Genomic DNA, 22572 nt, shown 5'->3' with positions numbered 1-22572 from the left:
CACAGAGCCTAGTTCTGAATCACACGTATAGCAGGATACCTATCCAATGAAAACTAATCAAAAGTATAAAAAGAACCATAAGCCTCTCAACAGAGAGACGGGTTTCATTATCAAAAGGACATAACAAAGTCTTACAAAGTAAAGCAAACTAAGGTTTTTTCTGGGCTCCCCTCTGTTTTTACAAAACAAAAGCACGACCAAACTAGACCTGGAGATAACCTGGCAACCAACGTTTTTTAACTGACAAACCAGAAACAGACACAGGCTACAAACTGTTACAAGCAAAGACCGAACACACATCCTCCCAGGTGCGGGGAAAGGAGGCAGCATCAGTTGTTCACAGCTTCAGGGAAGATTGAACTTTCTCTTTTCTTTTCATCATTCAGTCCGCATTGACGTCTTCGTCTTCATCACTCTCAACCCCTGTGATCCTCAGAGTGTTCATCCTTCTCTCCATATCGTGGATCCTGACATCAGCTTGATGCGATCTGTCTGCTCCCTCAATCACATTGCTTCTGGTTACTTCATCTTTTAGACCTTCCAAATAACCAAGGAAAACACACATGTAACAAATCAACTCAATGAGAGATGATATGAGCTTTAGCAACCCACCAAAAATACTGAGCAAAACAAGTGGGTCTAGTGACAGATCCAAAAACAGTGCTGGTGCTCCACATGTAAATAGCAGCACGGCACTTAAAGAATAAACTAGTACAAATGCCCGTGCGTTGCCACGGGTCTTCAAATTTTATTTCTCAATGCACATATATAATTTGAAACCCAGTATAAAAATTCAAATCAAATCAGGGATATTATAATGTGCTATAGCATGATAATACCGAACACAATAACAAGATATCACTGTCATAATACAACTACATTGCTTTGAAGAACGTTATAATAATTGACATCGTTTATAAAAATTAAATAAGCACTCGACTAACTGTTTATATACATTAAAATAATCTTCACCTCGATGCTCCTTAAATACTACCGTACAATGCTAGGAATATTTTCTTCTGCTTCATTTTTACTGTATTTGAGAAAGCGTACCAAAAAATTCTTCTTGAGCTCAAAAACATTCTGCACAACAATACTTCACGTTAACATATATAGTTCATGCGAAAAAATAAAAAAGTTCAACGTAGTATACCACCCACCGTGCATATCGCATCAGAGCCTATCTCGTTGAATTCTTTCCGAGCATCAACAATATCAGTGTCGATCCCTGCTATTATCTAAAAAACAAAAACATATATGAAATAGAAAAATTAAATAAAGTCATAGAAGCATGCATATGGAATGAAAAAATACAATTCTCTCCCACGGTTAAAATACACTTAAAAGTCCGGCCACACTATCTCTAGCAGTATATTTGCTCCTCACATGCCCAAGAGTACCCACCAAAAATTAGAAGTGATATTTTTTGCGAATTAAATTAGAAGTGACCTACGCAGTGGTACTGAGCTGGAGATACCAAGATTCAACTCAGGAGCGTACAACACAGAGACATCAAACTGGAGTATATCTCTTTCTTGGACAAAACTACACAGGGGCGGCGGGTGCTAAGCCTGTACTACTGTATGCCCGAGCGCGCAGAAAAGTCGCAAAACACGTTGCAAACCACCTAATCACGTCTACACATCTAATCGCATCCCCATCTCACATGCTGGTTACCATTAGGCAGATCTTTCTCCTCTCACTTGCAGGCAAGTTGTCTCTTGGTGAATAAAAATCGGAATTGCTTCACACACGACAATCTCCATCCGATCTATGTACGATGCCTCCTCCCAGCGAAAGCACAGCTAATTAGTTCCTGCGCCCTTTGTCCAAAGTTCCACTCCAACCAACCCAGAAATCAAACCCCTTCCACGACTTTACATCCCTTCCGTAAGGCCATCTTCAACGCGACGATCCAAATGGACGTGTTGGACAATCTACATTTTGGATTTGTTTGGGTTCTTGCCGTGTGGACGACGGATCTGGCCGTCGGTCCCCGTTTAAGGTCCGCATAACTGTATCTGTAGCAGCAGACTTGCACCCCAAAAGTCAAAGATAACAAAAATAATAATAATAAAGGAAAACAAAAACAAATTAAATTTAAACTACAGTTCATTTAAACTTAGTCCTATTTTGGGCAATTTTTACATGAACTAAAAAAAATTTAGGCTTTAAACTAAAAAAATAAGGAAACCCTACTCCCAGTAGTACTCGTCGTCGTCACCGTCGATGAGGACGATGGCCCCCGGCGGCGACGCGTTGTTCCGGCTGGACACGCCGGAGGGCGCCGGGGACTCCGGCCAGGGCGACCTGCGCCCTTTCCCCCTTGGCCTTCTTGGCCTCCTACTCCAGCGTGGAGGCGCGCAGCGCCTCGGCAAGGTGCGGCCATTTGGCCAGCTCCTCGAGGTCGTTGACCTCGCGGGACGCCGCAGCGTGGCCTGCAGCTCGGAGTCTTCGTCCTCTTCGGGCTGGGCCCTATGGCGCTGGCGCTGGCGCGGCCCGCGGCGGAGTAGCCGCGGGCTTGTCGATCTAGAGGCTGCCGCCGCCAGATCTCCGTGACGCGGGCGCGGCCGGAGCTCCGGATCGGCGGCATCGGAACCCGATCTGGGCTTAGGTTCCAGCCGTGGGGGAGGTGCACGTCGCCTCATGGCATTGGGATGCCGGCCTCCCAGAACATCTGCGTCACCGTAGCGGTGACATAGATCCGGTCGCTAAGGGGTAGAGGTGCTCGCCGAGGCGCTAATTCCGTGGCGAAGGTGCTCGCCGGGTGCGAAATCGACTTCAGGAGGCAGCGGCGCGGTTGGTCGTCCGTTGATTTGAGCTGCGTCGGCGCGCCAAAAAAATTTGGAGTGCCGATGCGTCACTGATCTACCACGGCGAGCAAGGCAGCGGCGGCGGAAGCGGCGCAGAATAGGGGTGGCGGCGGTGCTAGAGTGGAGGCGGAAATGGAGATGGGTGTGCGCGGTGAAATTTCAGGAGATCGTTGGTCTCAGGAGGTTGTTGGGTGCGCGCGTCGACTATGCCTTTTGCCGCATGCTGGAATCCTGGAATGGAAACACCATATTTGGTGTGTGTGATTGTGCAAAATACCGCTGAAAAAACTTGCAACGATTTTATGCAAAAAAATACAAAAAAGTATTTAGCCCAGACCTGAAGCGTGTTTGCCTTTCATTGTCTTAGCGCGAGAAGATTCGCACCTACTCGCAGGATCGTATGAGTATCGGACGGAATTCGTCGTGTGTATAGCAGGGCTCAATAAAAATACTGGCACCTTTCCCCATCGTCTCCCACCTCTCAACTTCCCCTTTTTCTCACTGCTGGCTAGAGACTCCATTGTCAGCCCCCAATTTCACTCGCCCTGCCGCCGCCGTCCCCCCGGCTTGGCTCGTGCTGCTTTATACCGCTTAGCTCGTCCGCCCCTGGCCCCTGGCTCCCTCGCGCGGCCACCGGCCCGAGCTTTGGGCGCGCGGCCCCGCTCCCCGGCTCTGTCGCGCGCTCCTGCCCCGGGTCCCTCGCGCGGCCGCCCGGCGCAGATTCGCTCGCCTGGCCCCGCCCCCCACTCCCTTGCGCACCCCTGCCACCGGCTGCCTCGCGCGGCCCCTGCCCCATCTTACCTTGCTTTTCTGCTGCTCACCATGTACTCTCGTCCCTTTTTTCAGCATGACGTTACTTCTGCTATAGTTAATTTTAAATAAACATTGGCTGTCGTGTGGACAACTCCTGGGATCAAGGCAAGAGCGACCAAAGATTGCTAGAAGACTTGTGGATTTAAGTCTAGCACCCAAGGTAATAAAATCAATTGTGTTCTTGACTTCTTGTATGACCAGAAATGTATCTATATCTCTAGTACTTATGCACTGTACTTGCCCCAAGGTAATAAAATCAATTAAGTCTAGCTTCCCGTGCTGGGTTGTTTCCATGTCCTCACGCACTGTACTCGTCCCAGCGATGCCCAGCCAGACATAGCCATCGATTGATGTTTGTGCTCGGCTCAGTGGTCCGCAAATGGTCTAGGTGCCCGCAACTTGAGGTAGCTGTGTGAGTCAGCCGCGTATGGCTCAGGATCAGCACCACACACCTTCCTGCCACTATCTCCGTCGGCCGCCGGAGGCATGCATTACAAACTTTCAGAGGTCACTTTTTTCATGTTTGAGGTTTATTGATTCTCTGAAGTCTTGAGATTATCTTGATTTTACAAGGTCAGTTGAAATTGTTGCAGGCCAAGCAGGTTACCTGGAATCCTGGACCAATGATCGATCTTGGAAGGTATAACTAAGGCTTGTTCGTTTCTTCGTAGAATTTTTGGTCTGCTGCAATTTTCTATGTGTTACTTTGAATTCACTGAAATGAGTGTGTGATGCTGTGGTGTGTTGACAAACTTTAGCGAAAGTTTAGGTACAAATTTATCATAGCCCTGCATTGATTTCCATGAACCTGGAGAATTAGCTCGTTCAAAATTTAAAAGCTGGATATTTTTATGTATCAATATTGCAGCAGCCATTCCACCTCCTCTGCCAATAATGCCACCGCCTATGGATTGGCAAGGGCATTGCATGGATGAGTCCAGTCTGCAATTGCCACTGCATGGAATGCATATTACAGAAGTATGTATAGTGTTTTCCATGTTTCATGAAGTTATAGTATTGTGTTCTTAATCGTTTTCTGGGCAGCTGAAAGCCAATGACAGTGGCTGGAGCAATGACAAAAGCTACTCAAGTTCTGTAACAAGGTATAGCCAATCTTGTTTATCTCCTGGGCTCTGATGCCATAGTTTGTATGAATAGACAGTAACAAGGTATAGCCAATCTGGGTACTTGTTCCTATTTGAAATAATCTCGTGAGTCTCGCATCTGTATAGATTTGGGCGGGCCAAATTAAAGAAGAGAAAAAAAGAATCACATCTTAGCTAGTACACCCTCCGTTTGAAAGTAAGTGTTGCGGTATTGTATAGATTTGCATGTATCTATATGTATTTTAGTGTGTAGATATAAGCGAATTATACAAATCTGCCAGGCTTATTTCAGAACCGGGACAGTATGTTGCTGGTGCGCATGGTAATTCAGAGTTAGGGATTTTCTTTTCAATTAATCCATGAGTAGCTAAGAAATTGGGAAAGAAATAAAATACAGGTTTTGGTTCTTTGTCTTGACGCAATTAAAGGAAAATTTTAAGTGAACTGCTCGATTAATTCTGCACCTGACGCTGCCTGGCACCTAGACCTTGGCTAGTGCTTGCATCGCAACCCTTGGACAGTTGGGCATACGGTGTGAGATTACGGCGACCGGCAGCCGCTGGTCGAATCCTTTCCCTGAATCCCTGTCTGCTTGGGCCTCTGAATTTCCAAACCTATTGGCTCAATGGCTAGCGCAACAGAACCATGATATATGGAGAATGGCTGAATCGACGATGGTCCTAGTCTCGTGGCTGCAGTACTACCGACCTGGGCGTGTGCAGCTGATTAACTGGGTTTTAACTGTTAGGCTACCAACTGATTGGTATAGTATATTTTTTGGTAAAAATCCAGGGCGGGGCATGGCCTGGTTTAGCCCCTACTAAGATCCGCCAGTGCATCTGTGTGCAATACATCAAATTTAGGGCTGCAGGTAATTCTTGGTTAGCCCCAGGTAATTCTTGTTCCCTCCATCCTTAATTATACTGTTTTTTATACACGAGCAGTAGATGTTAACAAGAATTGCTGGACATTAGCTAGAAATCAGAAGCTACAATGATAGTTTTTTATATATTGTTCAGTCTGCGGAAATCTGAAACGCAACATAAATAGTTGATACACTTGATAGAAAACTGTAGTCACACCTAATAATGGAAAAAAAATGTAAGCGGTAAGGCGGAAATTCTGTCACTTCACACGACCTCAAACCAAAAGGACAATGAGAATGGATAAATAGTGTGTTGCTTCTCCCCTCATGGCATTATATATCCTTTTTCTTGCCCCCACATCAATATTGCTAGGACAATCCATCTGGGGGAGTTTGCTTTTCGCGTACAAGAAGTTTGTTGATGTGGTTTTGGCAGTGAAATACCCAACATTCAGTATTTTTATTAAGGCAAATTTTATTCTGTCTTGGTCTACCTTCTCTGATATTTGTATTATGCGTCACTGGTCCTTGGAACCAGTTTATTTGGATATATTTTTTGGCACCTGGGTACTATTATTCACCTTCACCACATCGATTAATGATTTTTGATAAATATATCATTAATGATTTTTGATCACATTCCTCAGTTGATGTCAGTTATTCGGAGCAGCAACATGATTAGCCTGTGGCAGCACCATCATTGGAAACCCACTAATGTCCTCATGATTACTCGATTCCCTGGTTTGACCCTTCGAGGTATATCTCAGATGGATTTATTACTTGTTCATTATATGCATCTGAATTTTTTTGTACAACCAACTCATTGTCCTCTTCATTTTCTCTAGAAGACTGAACATGTCACTCTGAATTCAGTATATTTTGCCACTGCGTTTTAAATAATTGGAATTTTACATGCTTATTACATGCCTATAATACAAGAGATAGATCTACTACAATACGTGATTGCATTATGTTTTGCCAAGACCTTCGAATGTTAATGTGTGCATTATGTGATTGCATTATGTTTTGCCAAGGCATGAGCGGGATCTGGGGATGATGCCTTGAAGAACATGACAAAGAACAGAGGATATTGTTCTATGTATCTCTGATACTTGTGGGGTATTGTAAATCCAGAAAAAAAGCATGCCTGATTCGAAAGGGGGAGAGGGTGTTACATACCTGAACTCCCTAAACTTCTCCGATGATCCGCCTTGTGACTCAATGAAATTCGGGAGGGACAGGTTGAACTCCAGATACACGAGATCTCTAGCTCGAGCCATGGTTCAGTGTACCCTTTATATGACTGCTTCCTTCTCGCAAATGTTTATGGGAAATGTTTTAATTACCATAGCGTAATGTATGGGTCGAGTTAATTTAAATTAATTGTTCACTGTAATTTGAGGGAAGGTGATTTGTGAGATTCCTAAACTGGCCCAGGCTGTTAAATGCCTGAACGACCAACAGAACGACCAACAGGACCAAATGCCCGTGGCTGTTAAATGCGTGATTGGAGCGTGAGTTGGATTGTTGCGTGAGTTATATTCTAGGAAGGTTTGTTCACTGTAATTTGAGGGAAGATGATATTACATACCTGAGGAAGGTAATTTGTGAGATTCCTAAACTGGCCCAGGCTGTTAAATGCCTGAACGACCAACAGGACGTAATGCCCGTGGCTGTTAAATGCGTGATTGGAGCGTGAGTTACATTCTGGGAAGGTTAGGACCACCAAATTGCTGAATTGCAGCGTGAGATTTTCCCTGTTTTGGTGGGACACACGACCAAAAGGATGGTGGGACGGACGACCAAAAGGACGACGAAATATGGGGAGAAGGGGGAACACGTTCGTTCTTTTTAAGTAGTAGAGATAGAGATGGCTAACAGATTCATCAGCATTACAAGTCATAACTCATAAGTAATCTACTTTGAAATACTTATAGCAAACTTGGGAACTTGATCTATGTCATATTTCCTTATCGAAAAATATTATAACATGTTTAAAAAAAAATAGGGGCCACACCCCTGGTTCCATTAAGATGCAACCAAAAACTGAGGTTTTGAGCTGGAGCTCATTCAGGGAAATAAAACAGCGGACCAAAAGAACCAACCAAAAACCGAGTATTCACCAGAAGGGTGAAACAGCCACCCTGGTTTATTTTCCTCTCGGAGAACTGGAAGGTTTGAATCAAGTCAATCAATTCCCCACACAAAAAAATCAAGCCATCTAGCAAATAAAGCCTGGTGGTCGATAGTGCGTCTAAAAGTAAATTTCAGGTTGTACCATCCCATGCATCTGCAATGGTAGATTTTTGTTCATTAACAATCACATATAAGTCCCAGTACAAAATGGCCAGTGAGCAATTACCAATAAATATGTCCTCCCTAAACAGGACTTTCTCTCCTTTCCCAACACTCCATCTAAAACCAATTTTGGCAGCAGCTGCAGCCCACATGACTCCTTTCCAAAAAGGAGAACATTGTGGAGGTGGTCTACCATGGAAGATATTTGGTGAAACATTATATTTATAATCAACTAACATTTTCCACATTTTATTACCATCAAGATGATATCTCTTAACCCAAGAAGTGAAAAGACAGAGATTAGAATCTCAAATGTTCTGAATACCCAAACTATCATATTTCTTGATAAAATCCAAATTTACCAAATGGTAGTTATGTGAATCACCTAAGTTATTCCAGAAAAGGTGAGCCGTTCGGGACTTAATTGTGCAAAGTATTTAAAATTTACGAATTCTATGTAATATATTTTGTGCATTTTATAGTTACACGTGCGACAATGGAATGATAGAAAATAGACTATGGCAACGCACAAGCATTCAACTACTCGTAGTAGATGTACAAAGATGGATGATGTTCAGTGAAAGGAGATCTTTTTGGTACAGTACAAACCACCGCATAATTAATTTGTTACTCCATCTAGGGCTGGAATTCGAGCCGAGCCGAGCCAGCTCGGCTTGACTCGCTAAAGCTCGGTCAACAATCGAGTTAGCTCGACTCGACTCGTTTAACAATCGAGTCCGGATTTGAAACTCGGCTCGACTCGCAAAGCTCGCGAGTAACTCACGAGTAGCTCGTTTAAAACTGTCAAATAGAAAATGTAATATGTAGAATGCATTTTTCCCAAATATTTGGGCATAAATAATGAACAACAAGCATTAGGACTATGGTACCACAAAAATATAAACCACAACGATCAATCTATCATCAGCATAAGATTGCCAAGTTGAGAAACCACAATTATACTTGCGCATTTTGGTGGGCTTGGGCCAAATTCATTTTACCGAGCTAAACGAGCTACTCATGAGTTCGATGAACTCGGCTCGTTTAGCTTGAACTCGTTTAACGACAAAATATGAAACTCGGCTTGGCTCGTTATACACCGAGTTCAAGTCGAGGTGAGTCGAGTCACAAGTTACTCGTTTAGCTCGCGAGTTTCGAGTTTTAATTCCAGGCCTCCATCTACAACGTACGTAATATATAGCAATAACATAGAGATCACATGACCAAAATCAGGCGAGAAACTGGAGGTCTAGCTCTTATCGGCGACATTCCTATCAGCGTGCAATCGCTTCTCTCGTACTTCTCAACCAAAATTTGACAGGCTGACAGCAGTCCCAGTAGTAATGAATCCACAGTAGTTGCAGCATTCCAGGCGGGGATTAGTTTTCGCAAGCTACAGTTTTAAGGACATGGTTGGTATTTCTAGGCTACAAGATCCAAGCTACTCAACACAAACCTCCTGCCCAATCAAAAGCAAACTGCGTAGGAAAACATTATCAGAGACTAGCAAGATCAGTATAGTAGAAACGACGCCTTAACCTCACTACTGCTGCTGCTCAGAGAGGGAGTAGTGTTAGCTCCAACAGAAAAAATGTACAACATGGATCAACAGCTAGCTCATGTCAACGACCGAAGTTCTCTGTTTAGTTTTCAATGTGCACTCTTCTATCTCAGAGGTACTGTTCGTGTATCCTCGCCCGGTTCTCCTCCCACCATAGCCTGGCATGCATTTCGCTGAACTTCTCTCGGCTGCAAGCACAACAGAAGTCATCAAATAAGAGGCTTCTTCGCCGTCAAAGAAGAACTTCGGAAGTCGCTAAACTTCTATCTTGCAAATCTAGGGCTGGTACTGATCGCAGTTCACAAAGAAAGCTAACAAGGTCAGAAAGCAAGACACACCTGAACCGAACGCGTCGGAGTTCTCTTATGCCGCCAGGCAAAGCCCGGATGGTAATATATACACCAGGCTGGTCTTCCTCCACCCACTCCCTCTCTTGGTCGCTTGCGTTGCTGATGGACACCGAGAGCTCACCAGATCTGTCGACCTCTTCTGGCGATGAGCTCGTCCTCATTGAAGCATCCATCGATGAGGTTTCTGTCTTTGCTCCGCTTATGCTTGACAGCTTCGGTGTCGATGCTAGCCCCACTGAGTCGTAACGCTGGTGTCCATGGTGATGGTGGAGGCCATTGCAATGGTGCTCCAGAGAATCGGATGAAGAGTAACCCATCGCTCCGACACCAGATGTTGGTCTCTGTAAAGAACGAGGCAATCGCTCCTTATCCAGTGGTGGTGTGACTGGGCTGTCCTCCTTGGAGCTCTGTGGGAAACAAAGGTCATGGAACAATGTAAAGGCTGTACTAAAAGATGGGCCTGTAGTGATTGAAACAGCTAGTGATAAATTGAGCACATCTCACCTCATCTTCGGATTTCGGTGTAGTGGGGAGAGGGACACTTTGATGGTTAAACCTCTGGACGTTGTAAAGTTCCATAACTTTGTCATAATTTTCAGCCCACCACCTTTGCGCTTGCCATTTGTTGAACATCTCACGGCTGTCGTATATCATTCCATGCAAAAAAGAAGTCACGTCATGATGAATTACACATGCAAAATTATCATAGGAAAAGGTAAGCAAGCATGCATATTCATATCATCATATGCAAACATACATTTCCTTTTCTAATATTGCCTTGTTTAGGTGGTATCTTGTGCAAAACACTGCATTATCAAATTACATGTAAGGAAGAACCAAATTGCCTCTTTCATGTACATAATCATAGAATGAGCAGTGAACCGATAAGCCGCACAGGCTATACCTGTATAGCAGTAATCTACATAATCAATAAAAACAAAGCCGTGAAGAGTTAACAAATGCATCGGAACTAAGTCGGCACATAGGCAGATATTATATACAATGGAGTGTTTGCTTTGTTACTCCATAATATCCCAGATCAAAGTAGAAACTTTACATTTCACAGCTTATAAACGCAACTTATGCTATTCCTGTGCATTTTCTTCTTTGTGCCTCAGACATATGCATGTGTTCTCAAGACAATGGTTATGGATGCAGGATGCCTGGTAGTAGCATATAGCCATTTTAGTTCCAATTGCATCTTAATTTGCAGAGTTCTGGTTTCACATATGCATATCAGCATGTTTAAAACTCAGGTGCAAGTAACACAGTGAACAGACAACCAGCTTCACCTGGCAATCTAAATATATAACAGATGGAGATCTAAATACACTCCCAAAATATGGCACACCAATAAAAAAGGAAATCCCTAGATAGCTGAAATCTCCAATATAAGATTAGAAACAGCCTATATAGCAAGAGCTGTGAGGTTTGATATACCATTGTATATCATGCTGATAGCTGGAAGGACCAGAGAGAGAGACAGGAGAGGAGGTGATGCAATTGAGATGGCCTACAGCTATCAATTTACTGTGTAGCCCATGCCCTTTTCAACACATAGTGGCAAAAAAAATACACAACTACTGCACAGCACAAGTGATTATGCGATGCGTTGGTAGATCTAAAGCACATTAATCAACTGATCCACACGCTCAATGGAATGACAACTAGTGCATCCCGTGACAACGTTGGCAGTTAAACCAATGTTACTCCATAAGCTACCAAATTGTAAATTGTCCCTACTTGCCTTAGATCCAGAACCAATGAACTAAACAAAACAACACCTGCACCCACCTTAAGATCCAGCTAGTATTGCAGATATAAAATAATATTTTATTTTATACCTAATAATGCTAGTGGGGTCCAATCAGAACAGCTGGCCATGAGGGGCTAGTCACAGTAATCTTATTTTAACAAGGCAACTATGCTCACAAACAAATCTTAGAACGACTATTATAAACTCAATCCGAACACTACAAATTTACAATGAGCATATTTTCACATGCGCATTTTAAATTTATAGTGACCAGACTAAGTTTGCAAAAGTGGTTTGTAAGATCTGATTATAACAGTATCGATGTTGGAACTAGAGCTCCCCACATTACGGGAAATGTTATCAATCAAAGGTCCATGTTGGATGGCTCTCCTAATAACCCGGTGTGGAGGGACCCGACTACATATCAATAAGAAGACAACAAGGCAAGCCAATGGCCAAAGAGAGAGGAGCTTCTTTGTTCCAACGCTTCTCTTTCCATTAAGCTTCTTTATTATTGACTACCATGAGGAGATGTAGCTAGTGGTCCTCTCATGTCCCTGTCCCATGATAATACCACCTCTTGCTGGAGAGGAAGCATCAGCACAGCAAATGCATGATTTTGATAACCTAAAGTACAAAATGTGCAAGCTGGATTTGGCCCACATAGTACAGTACGTTCAAAATTCATAGCAGGTTGATACAGGGTTCTCCTATACTTGTAACGTGGGCAACTGACATGATTCATAAACTCTAATGTATGGCTTAGAATTCCAAATCTACCGACTCTATAACATGCATGCTGACACATCTAGACTTCGACCTGGCTGGAGCACGTGAGGGGGTTAAATATGGGTCTCTGTCACAGAGTTGACAACGGAGGTAGTGTCATATTCTAAAGTCACTGCTATTTACAATGCACTCGATTGTTCCCGTTAGAGCTCATCCAGTATAAAATAATAGCGGATTTACTACTATTTATAGAACTAGCAGGAGTGAGGGAAAAATGTACTAGCATTCATGTAGATTAATATTTTTATAGCAGTATTTTTCCAAATAGGAATCTTTGTGTTACCCTTCCAACGGCACAGTGCTTTACATTCATCCTCAAGTCCAATCAGGATGACATCCAAGTGAGAACATGGGGGCATGTAGTCATCTCAAAAGATTATTAAGAAGAATCTCACGGCCATCCATAAATTTTTGTTTGGATGGTTGCTATCTCAAGCTCAGACCAAGCTTGCCTTTTCAAGAGTTTAAACTACCACATGCATTTCTCAAGGAAATTTTCAGTATTTTGTGTACTGACCAGTAAAAAAATTACTATGAAAGATACTGGCTGAAACTTCAGTTTGTTGGCACTTTCCACGACACATTGTGTAGTATCTATCTGCATTTCTTTACTAACACCAAAACATTGTTCTACTCAAATGCAGGAAGATATCAAAATCTACTCATATGCATGAAGATATCAAAATCTCAATCATGTTTGCTAAAAATGTGAAGTAAGCCAATAAGATGTTTTCCAACCAACGAATCGAGTAATTACACAAAAAATGCAGATACGCTCAAGTAAGCGCAATTGGGAAGAAATTTAGTCACGTTTGCTCACCTGAATCGGATGCGCTTGAGGTCGTTGCCACCTTGCGGCAGCGAGACGAAGGTGATGAGGACGCCGGGCTCCACCTGCGCCACCCACTCCTTGGCGTTATCCTCCTTGCCACCACCGCCGCCGCCGCCAGACGACATGTCGTCGTCCTCCTCCTCCTCCGGCTCCTCCTCGTCGCCGGCGAGGAAGTCGGTGCGCGCGCTCATGGACGGCGTGGCTTCCCCGCTGGAGCCGCCGCTGCCGCCGCCCGCGGCGCGCCGGTACGCGTAGCGGAAGCGGCCGGAGCCCGAGGCGGCGTCGGAGTCCCGGAATCCGCCGCCGCTGCCCCCGCGGTGGTGGTACGGGTGGTGGCGCCCCGAGCCCCCCGCCGAGGAGCCCGCGCAGGGCTTGCAGTGCCGGTACGCGCCCGACGCCTTGAGCGCCATGTCCTTGATCTGAGGAAATTAAACCCCCCCCCCCGTCAATTCGAGCCCACCCGATCTGATGATTACGACCTCGAGCCTGGATTCCGAGGCCTGAAAAGCTGCGACTTTCCGGGGAAACTAGAAAAAAGAATCGACATTTCGAGGATGCACGGGGCGGAGGGTGAACCCACCTGGGCGGTGAGCGCCTTGATGGCCTGCCGCGTGCTGGGCGTCGCCGCGCCGCCCGCCGCGCCGGCCCCGTCCTCCTCCTCCGCCGGCTCGTGCAGCGGCGGCAGGCCGCCGCCGCCGCCGAGCTGCGGCCTCGTGCACGCGACGCACGCCAGCATCCCTTCCTCCTCCGGCGCGCACGCCCCTCTGGCAGCAGCGGCGGCGGCAGCGACAGAAGACACTCCCGGAAAGCGAGGCCGAGAGCGGCGTGCGTGCGTGCGGCCCTTAAATGGCGGCTGGGGGCGGCACGTAGCGCACGGAGGATCACGACGTGGCGACGTAGTACGCACAGGCACAGCCTCCTCCTGCTCCGATCTCGAGCTCGAGTAAAGGGCATTAATGGCGGGGTTAGTATATTGCGGACTTGATGGCAGGAGCCGCACAAGGGCACGAGCCAAGTGGGATTTGATTTATGGAGCGGCGCCTCCACTCCATTCGAGCGCGAGCGGGCGATCAATGTAAAGTTTCCCTGACACATCGCCGGTGGGCGGCGGGACCCTCCTCTGCCTCTGGTGCGGCCGTGTGGGCAGTAGTACTCACACTCGCCAGTTGCCGGCAGTGAACCTCTTTTTTTTTTGTTCTGCATTGCGAGCGTGTCTGTCTCGATGTGAAAAGGGTGCAGTGAGAGGTTCACATTTGTCGTGGCTTCTTCCCGTTGCAGTGTAAAATTTTCTTTCAGATTCATCTGCAGTGTTCAGTTCTTCGACATTTTAGTCAAGTTTCTTAGAATCTTTTCCCTCTTCCGCGCCTGGTTTCGGACCCATAGTTTGACACGGGAACCACGGTATGCTTTGGGTAGCCGTGCCGCTCTAGGCGACGCGGTGAGTCGTACTCGTACGGACAAGCAAACAAACGATAGGAATAATAAAAAACACCAAAAAATTGGTATCGATGCAAAAAGATTCAAAACAGTACTAGTAGTACAAACACGAAAGTGCAAAAAGATTCAAAACAGTATTTGCAAACAGTACAGAAGTGCATGGCTGATTAGACCACAGGATAAACACTTGCTAGAAATGTTCGGCGAAAAGGTAGAATCAGTTAAGTAGAGGGATATTGCTGCCGGCCTCGGGGTTTTTCGCTCTATCACCAAGGTCTCCGTTGCTGATGGGACCTCGACGGCTTTCTGGACTGACCTTTGGACCGGCAATACCCCCTGTGCGAGGGCTTCCCTGCCCTCCACTCTCATTCCACCCGGCTTAACATTAGCGTTGACACGACTCTGACCTCTAAACTCCACGACACCCTCGGACCGCGCCTCTCGCTGGCCACAGAGACCGACCTTCGCACCCTTGCTAACGAGCTGAGCTCTGTGGTTTTAAGTTACGACGCCCCGGATTCCCGTTGCGACCGCCTCACTAACAAACAACTCTCGAACAAAAGTGTCTATATTAATTCTTTCAGGCATCTGCAGATTGACGAGGTTGCGGAGAAGGTCTGGAGGAGTGCGGCCCCTCTAAAGTGCAAAGTCTTCGCCTGGCTCGCCTGGAGGAAGCGTCTCCCCACAAATGATCGCCGGTTCCGACACCACCTTTCCACTACGGCTTTCTGTCTATCCTGCTCCCAAGACGAAGATACAAACCACATGCTGCTTCTCTGTCCCCGCGCCCGGGAAGTCTGGAGTTTCTTCTTCCCGGATTTTGACACTAGCGGTCCCTCCCGCCTTGCTGACCTTTGGGCAATGCGGTGCGGGACCTACGAGGAAACAACAATCATCACCGCTATCGCATGGAGTATCTGGAAAAGAAGAAATGCCAAAACTTTCACCGGCATTGTTGAAGAAACACCCTTGGTCACCCGTAGGTGCATTGAAGACATCAGGCTTTGGGCTCACCGTTGTACCACCCCCTCTTGCTCCTCCTCTCTAAATAATTGGTGTAATGGGTTCGACCCGCCTTGAACTCCCCCCTCCCACCCCTCTCTCTCTCCCTCTAAAACCTTTGTAATGATCCCTGGACGTTCTTGATGTTATTCAATTGTTTAGGCTGGCGTAAGCCCGCCGTAGCCCCGTTCAAAAAAAGTTAACTGGAGGGCGCTGATGTATTTATGGCACGCCTGTTTCTAGCCGCCTTCTCTAAAAGGGCTGCCAAACTTATTTATATTTATTTTTTAGTTTTTTGAGCACACAAGCTATAAATATTTTTTTTGGTGAATAAAAATAAAACATACAATAGTTCTATAATTTGAATTTCAACTTGATCTAGAGGCAAGCACAGTTGACAGTCCTTTGAGCCTCCGCAAATGTTAATGAGATCATTTTGCAATTGGTGTTGAACATCTTTGTCACGGATTCTACACGCATGGCGAGAAATCAACAAAATCCGCGGGCACATGGTGATCAACATGGGCAAGAGGATTCTGACACTCGTCGGGTTCCACATGAATCGGTGGACTCTTTCGCTCACTCTCGATGATCACATAAGCATTTATCACCTCTCACATTTAATCTTGGGACCAAGTGTGAGCAGGAACAAAACAATACCAAATCAAGATTGTAGCATACTAAATGTCCGTTCGAGATCATTCATGCAACTCTCCTAGTGCGAAACAAAGTGAGACTTCATCTGACCTGGCGGCTCAAAGATTGTTTTGAAAAATGTCAAACATTTTGGATATGTGCCATTTGGTAGGTAGTACCTTTTGGTGTATGTGTGATCATTGATCTCACAATTGCATGGTGAAGCATGACCTTCAACTAGTTTCACAAACACCGTAGAGCGCCGCAGCATGTTGATGTTATTGTGTGATCCCACCATGCCAAATTCACATGTCTTGATCCGCCACAACTTTAAGTACCACACCGCAGTGTCTGTGATGCGTTTTATACAAACTTTGTCAATCAGACTGACAGTTCTTTCATGACCAGTGCATGCAATCGATGCTTCCAAGTATCCGAAGAAATCTCTATGTGTCGTGCCATGATCCTAGCGGTATGTGCTTCATTTGTCCCTCTCAAATAGTTCGTCCCAAACTTTTTCACAACCACTCTGCAGAATTTGTATATTTAATCAATTGATGTGGCATCACTCGCGTCCATGTACTCATATTTTGAATCTCCTCGCACTCCATATGCAAGCATCCTCTTGGCAGCGGGGGCATTTTTGAATTTGTGAGAACCATACATGTCCTTTGAGCCTCCACAAATGCTCTACAACCCTATCGAGAGTGGCAAGAACTACGAAAATGTTGCCTACTGAAGCAATCGGCAGAACAACTTGCATGCAGAACTGGCCGCGCAAAGTGGTTGTTGTGTTTGGTGCTCGACTCGACGAACGTTTGGCTGGAAAATGGGTGGGAGGTGAGGGAGAAGCAATATGGAAGCAGGCACATGAGAACTACTGGCGTCGAAGTGGGCGGTGGCGATGGGAGGGGAGGTATGCCTTGCGGGGAATGAATGGGTTGGGACGTTGTGGCACCCCGCTGGAGAGGGGTGCGGCTTCCTTCCAACGCGCCCAACACGTCCCTTGTGGGGGCAGGGATGGCCTCGAGGCGCTAAACATGTTGTTGGGCCGTGTTGGACGGAAAAGGCTATGGGGCACACGGCTTGGCGTGATTTTCCGTCCGACATGCCCGATAGGCCTTTGGGATGTCGTTCGGGGGACGTAACTAGAGATTCTATCAGTTCTGACAGACGGGACCTTTACACAACTATGTGACAAATACTTCTATCACTTCTATTATCTAAATATAGTTGTATTTAATTAAGGAGAAAATGACATCTTGTGGATTCAAATCCTATTTTTTGATAAAGATTCAAATCCTATGAAAACCTAGGAATCTAAGTACAACTATATTGCATTGCAAGGGGCTTTTTTAGTCAACGTTTTAAATAAGAATTCATTTCTAGTGATTTTTCCTATATATGATTTGTAAAAATAGAAGCCGTGCACTATTGAATATAGGACCAAGGGAAATTTTCCATCAAGTTCATTCTAATAAAACATTATCTGTAATTTTGTGACAAATATGTGAAGAAAGTAATATTCTAAGAAAATTCATGTGTTTGTTCACCTGGTTCAACCAAAACTCTCTTATGATGATTTAATTTTTTCATATTTCCTAGATTCAAATCCTACTTTTATAAAGATTCAAATCCTATGAAAACCTAGGAATATAAGTACAACTATATTGCGTTGTAAGGAATTTTTTTCAATCAACTTCTTAAATAAGAATCAATTTCTAGTGATTTGTCCCTATAGAACTTGTTTGATTTGTATATGTATAAGCCATAGATTATTGAATATTTGACAAACAGAAATTTTCCATCGAATTTATTCTAATGAAAAATTATACTCCCTGATGTCTACGGGAGCTTCTATTCTTGTAGACAGTGTTGGGCCTCCAAGAGCAGAGGTTTGTAGAACAGCAGCAAGTTTCCCTTAAGTGGATCACCCAAGGTTTATCGAACTCAGGGAGGAAGAGGTCAAAGATATCCCTCTCATGCAACCCTGCAACCACAAAGCAAGAAGTCTCTTGTGTCCCCAACACACCTAATAGGTGCACTAGTTCGGCGAAGAGATAGTGAAATACAGGTGGTATGAATAAGTATGAGCAGTAGTAACGGCGCCAGAAAAGTGCTTTGCTGTCCAGGACTGGCGTGTGGTTGATGGTGGTAATATTGCAGGCAGTACAAATACAGTAGAACAGTAAACAAGCAGTAATAGCAGTATTGGAAACAAGGCCTAGGGATCATACTTTCACTAGTGGACACTCTCAACATTGATCACATAACAGAATAAATAGATAGATGCTAGACTCTACACCCTCTTGTTGGATGATGAACACCACTAACTGTGTAGGATTACACGAACCCTCAATGCCGGAGTTAACAAGCTCCACAATATTCGATGTTCATATTTAAATAACCTTAGAGTGCATGACAGATCAACATAACCAAACCAAGTACTAACATAGCATGCACACTGTCACCTTCACGCTACGAAAGGAGGCATAGATCACATCAATACCATCATAGCAATAGTTAACTTCATAATCTACAAGAGATCACAATCATAGCCTACGCCAAGTACTACACGATGCACACACTGTCACCATTACACCGTGCAGGAGGAATAAACTACTTTAATAACATCACTAGAGTAGCACATAGATAAATTGTGATACAAAACACATTGCAATCATAAAGAGATATAAATAAGCACTTCACTATGCCATTCATAACAGTGAATAAGTATTCTGTGAAATATAGCCTAAGAGACCCACACGGTGCACACACTATCACCTTTACACACGTGGGACAAGGAGTCTCCGGAGATCACATAAGTAAAATCCACTTGACTAGCATAATGACATCTAGATTACAAGCATCATCATATGAATCTCAATCATGTAAGGCAGCTCATGAGATTATTGTATTGAAGCACATAGGAGAGAGATTAACCACATAGCTACCGGTACAACCCTTAGCCTCGATGGAGAACTACTCCCTCCTCATGGGAGACAGCAGTGTTGATGAAGATGGCGGTGGTGTCGATGGAGAAGCCTTCCGGGGGCACTTCCCCGTCCCGGCGGCGTGCCGGAACAGAGACTCATGTCCCCCAGATCTTGGCTTCGCGATGGCGGAGGCTCTAGAAGGTTTCTCGTACCGTGGCTTTTTTGTCTCGAGGTTTTAGGCCGAGGGGGCTTAAATAGGCGAAGAGGCGGCGTCAGAGGGTCGAAGAGGCGGTGAGATGGTAAGGCGGCGCGGCCAGGGCCTGGGCCGCGCCGGCCTACCTCCTGGGCCCACCAGGGCTCCCCTCTGGCGACTCTCGGGTGTTCTGGAAGCTTCGTGGAAAAATAGGATGCTGGGCGTTGATTTCGTCCGATTCCGAGAATATTTCCTTACTAGGATTTCTGAAACCAAAAACAGCAGAAACAAGAATCGACCCTTCGGCATCTCGTCAATAGGTTAGTTCCGAAAAACGCATAAATATGACATAAAGTATGCATAAAACATGTAGATATCATCAATAATGTGGCATGGAACATAAGAAATTATCGATACGTCGGAGACGTATCAGCATCCCCAAGCTTAGTTTCTGCTCGTCCCGAGCAGGTAAACGATAACAAAGATAATTTCTGGAGTGACATGCCATCATAACTTTGATCATACTATTGTAAGCATATGTAATGAATGCAGCGATCCAAACAATGTAAATGACATGAGTAAACAAATGAATCATATAGCAAAGACTTTTCATGAATAGTACTTCAAGACAAGCATCAATAAGTCTTGCATAAGAGTTAACTCATAAAGCAATAATTCAAAGTAGAGGTATTGAAGCAACATAAAGGAAGATGAAGTTTCAGCGGTTGCTTTCAACTTATAACATGTATATCTCATGGATAGTTGTCAATGTAAAGTAATATAACAAGTGCAATATGCAAGTATGTAGGAATCAATGCACAGTTCACACAAGTGTTTGCTTCTTGAGGTGGAGAGAAATAGGTGAACTGACTCCACAATAAAAGTAAAAGAATGGTCCTTCAAAGAGGAAAGCATCGATTGCTATATTTGTGCTAGAGCTTTGATTTTGAAAACATATAGAGATCATAAAAGTAAAATTTTGAGAGGTGTTTGTTGTTGTCAACGAATGGTAGTGGGCACTCTAACCCCCTTGCCAGACAAACCTTCAAAGAGTGGCTCCCATTTTATTTTTATTTTTGTTGGCACTCCTTCCAACCTTTCTTTCACAAACCATGGCTAACCGAATCCTCGGGTGCCTGCCAACAATCTCATACCATGAAGGAGTGCCTTTTTATTTTAGTTTTATTATGATGACACTCCTCCCCACCTTTGCTTTCTCAAGCCATGGCTAACCGAATCCTTCGGGTGCCGTCCAACAATCACATACCATGGAGGAGTGTCTATTTTTATTAATTAATTTGGGACTGGGAATCCCATTGCCAGCTCTTTTTGCAAAATTATTGGATAAGCGGATGAAGCCACTAGTCCATTGGTGAAAGTTGCCCAACAAGATTGAAAGATAAACACCACATACTTCCTCATGAGCTATAAAACATTGACACAAATCAGAGGTAATAATTTTTGAATTGTTTAAAGGTAGCACTCAAGAAATTTACTTTGGAATGGCGGAGAAATACCATGTAGTAGGTAGGTATGGTGGACACAAATGGCATAGTGGTTGGCTCAAGTATTTTGGATGCATGAGAAGTATTCCCTCTCGATACAAGGTTTAGGCTAGCAAGGCTATTTGAAACAAACACAAGGATGAAGCGGTGCAGCAAAACTCACATAAAATACATATTGTAAACATTATAAGACTCTACACCGTCTTCCTTGTTGTTCAAACTCAATACTAGAAATTATCTAGACTTTAGAGAGACCAATTATGCAAACCAAATTTAGCAAGCTCTATGTATTTCTTCATTAATAGGTGCAAAGTATATGATGCAAGAGCTTAAACATGAGCACAACAATTGCCAAGTATCAAATTATCCAAGACATTATTCCAATTACTACATGTAGCATTTCCCGTTTCCAACCATATAACAATTTAACGAAGAAGATTCAACCTTCGCCATGAAAATTAAAAGCTAAGAGCACATGTGTTCATATGAACCAGCGGAGCGTGTCTCTCTCCCACACAAACATTTATTCAAACAAAAACAAAAATGAAAGCACACAGACACTCCAAGCAAAGTACATAAGATGTGGCCGAATAAAAATATAGTTTCAAGAGAAGGAACCTGATAATTTGTCGATGAAGAAGGGGATGACTTGGGCATCCCCAAGCTTAGATGCTTGAGTCTTCTTGAAATATGCAGGGATGAACCACCGGGGCATCCCCAAGCTTAGAGCTTTCACTCTTCTTGATCATATTATATCATCCTCCTCTCTTGACCCTTGAAAACTTCCTCCACACCAAACTCGAAACAAACTCATTAGAGGGTTAGTGCATAATCAAAAACTCTCATGTTCAGAGGTGACACATTCATTCTTAACACTTCTGGACATTGCACAAAGCTACTGAAAGTCAATGGAATCGAAATATCCATCAAGCATATCAAAACAGGCAATGCGAAATAAAAGGCAGAATCTGTCAAAACAGAACAGTTCGTAAAGACGAATTTTATTCAGGCACCAGACTTGCTCAAATGAAAATTCTCAAATTGAATGAAAGTTGCGTACATATCTGAGGATCACTCACGTAAATTGGCATAATTTTCTGAGTTACCTACAGAGAATTAGGCCCAGATTCGTGACAGCAAGAAATCTGTTTCTGCGCAGTAATCCAAATCTAGTATCAACCTTGCTATCAAAGACTTTACTTGGCACAACAATGCAACAAAACTAAGATAAGGAGAGGTTGCTACAGTAGTAACAACTTCCAAGACTCAAATATAAAACAAAGTACTGTAGTAAAATAAACACATGGGTTATCTCCCAAGAAGTTCTTTCTTTATAGCCATTAAGATGGGCTCAGCAGTTTTAATGATGCACTCGCAAGAAATAGTATTTGAAGCAAAAGAGAGCATCAAGAGGCAAATTCAAAACACATTTAAGTCTAACCCACTTCCTATGCAAAGGAATCTTGTAAATAAACAAGTTCATGAAGAGCAAAGTAACAAGCATAGGAAGATAGAACAAGTGTAGCTTCAAAATTTTCAGCATATAGAGAGGCATTTTAGTAACATGAAAATTTCTACAACCATATTTTCCTCTCTCATAATAACTTTCAGTAGCAACATGAACAAACTCAACAATATAACTATCAAATGAAACATTCTTGTCATGAGCTTCATGCATAA

General features: G+C 44.1%; 1 protein-coding gene and 1 long non-coding RNA gene across 5 annotated transcripts; one reads left to right on the top strand and one right to left on the bottom strand.

Moving 5' to 3' along the window:
- The first annotated feature begins 3263 nt into the window (after positions 1–3263).
- Positions 3264–7080, top strand: LOC127301760 (uncharacterized). 4 transcript variants are annotated; one of them, XR_007852444.1, is made up of 7 exons: positions 3264–3786; positions 3947–4133; positions 4220–4266; positions 4498–4604; positions 4671–4729; positions 6245–6353; positions 6632–7080. It is a non-coding gene; the product is annotated as an uncharacterized lncRNA (long non-coding RNA). The 4 variants fall into 4 exon arrangements; XR_007852443.1 differs by having other exon boundaries at positions 4495–4604; XR_011745475.1 differs by having other exon boundaries at positions 3265–3786; positions 3947–4110.
- Positions 7081–9413: 2333 nt separating this feature from the next.
- On the bottom strand, positions 9414–14232 carry LOC127301759 (protein Brevis radix-like 1). The gene is made up of 5 exons (XM_051332030.2): positions 13764–14232; positions 13172–13602; positions 10311–10446; positions 9795–10213; positions 9414–9644 (listed from the first exon to the last, which is right to left on the bottom strand). Exons 1-5 carry the CDS (start codon positions 13917–13919, stop codon positions 9566–9568), a joined length of 1221 nt encoding a protein of 406 aa, XP_051187990.1. The 5' UTR covers positions 13920–14232; the 3' UTR covers positions 9414–9565.
- Between the last annotated feature and the right edge of the window lie 8340 nt (positions 14233–22572).

This window comes from Lolium perenne, chromosome 5, assembly GCF_019359855.2.
Source record: "Lolium perenne isolate Kyuss_39 chromosome 5, Kyuss_2.0, whole genome shotgun sequence".
NCBI classification, from domain to species: domain Eukaryota; kingdom Viridiplantae; phylum Streptophyta; class Magnoliopsida; order Poales; family Poaceae; genus Lolium; species Lolium perenne.
Note: the sequence above shows the minus strand (reverse complement) of the source record. Positions and strands in the feature narration are given on the sequence as shown.

What these genes read in the sequence shown, in the direction of transcription:
- LOC127301759 (XM_051332030.2), bottom strand. Translation starts at nt 13,919, where the DNA reads ATGCTGGCGTGCGTCGCGTGCACGAGGCCGCAGCTCGGCGGCGGCGGC. An exon ending in CTCAAGCGCATCCGATTCAG is followed by an intron (nt 10,447 to 13,171) that starts GTGAGCAAACGT and finishes GATATACGACAG; the next exon opens with CCGTGAGATGTTCAACAAAT. An exon ending in CACCGAAATCCGAAGATGAG is followed by an intron (nt 10,214 to 10,310) that starts GTGAGATGTGCT and finishes TGTTTCCCACAG; the next exon opens with AGCTCCAAGGAGGACAGCCC.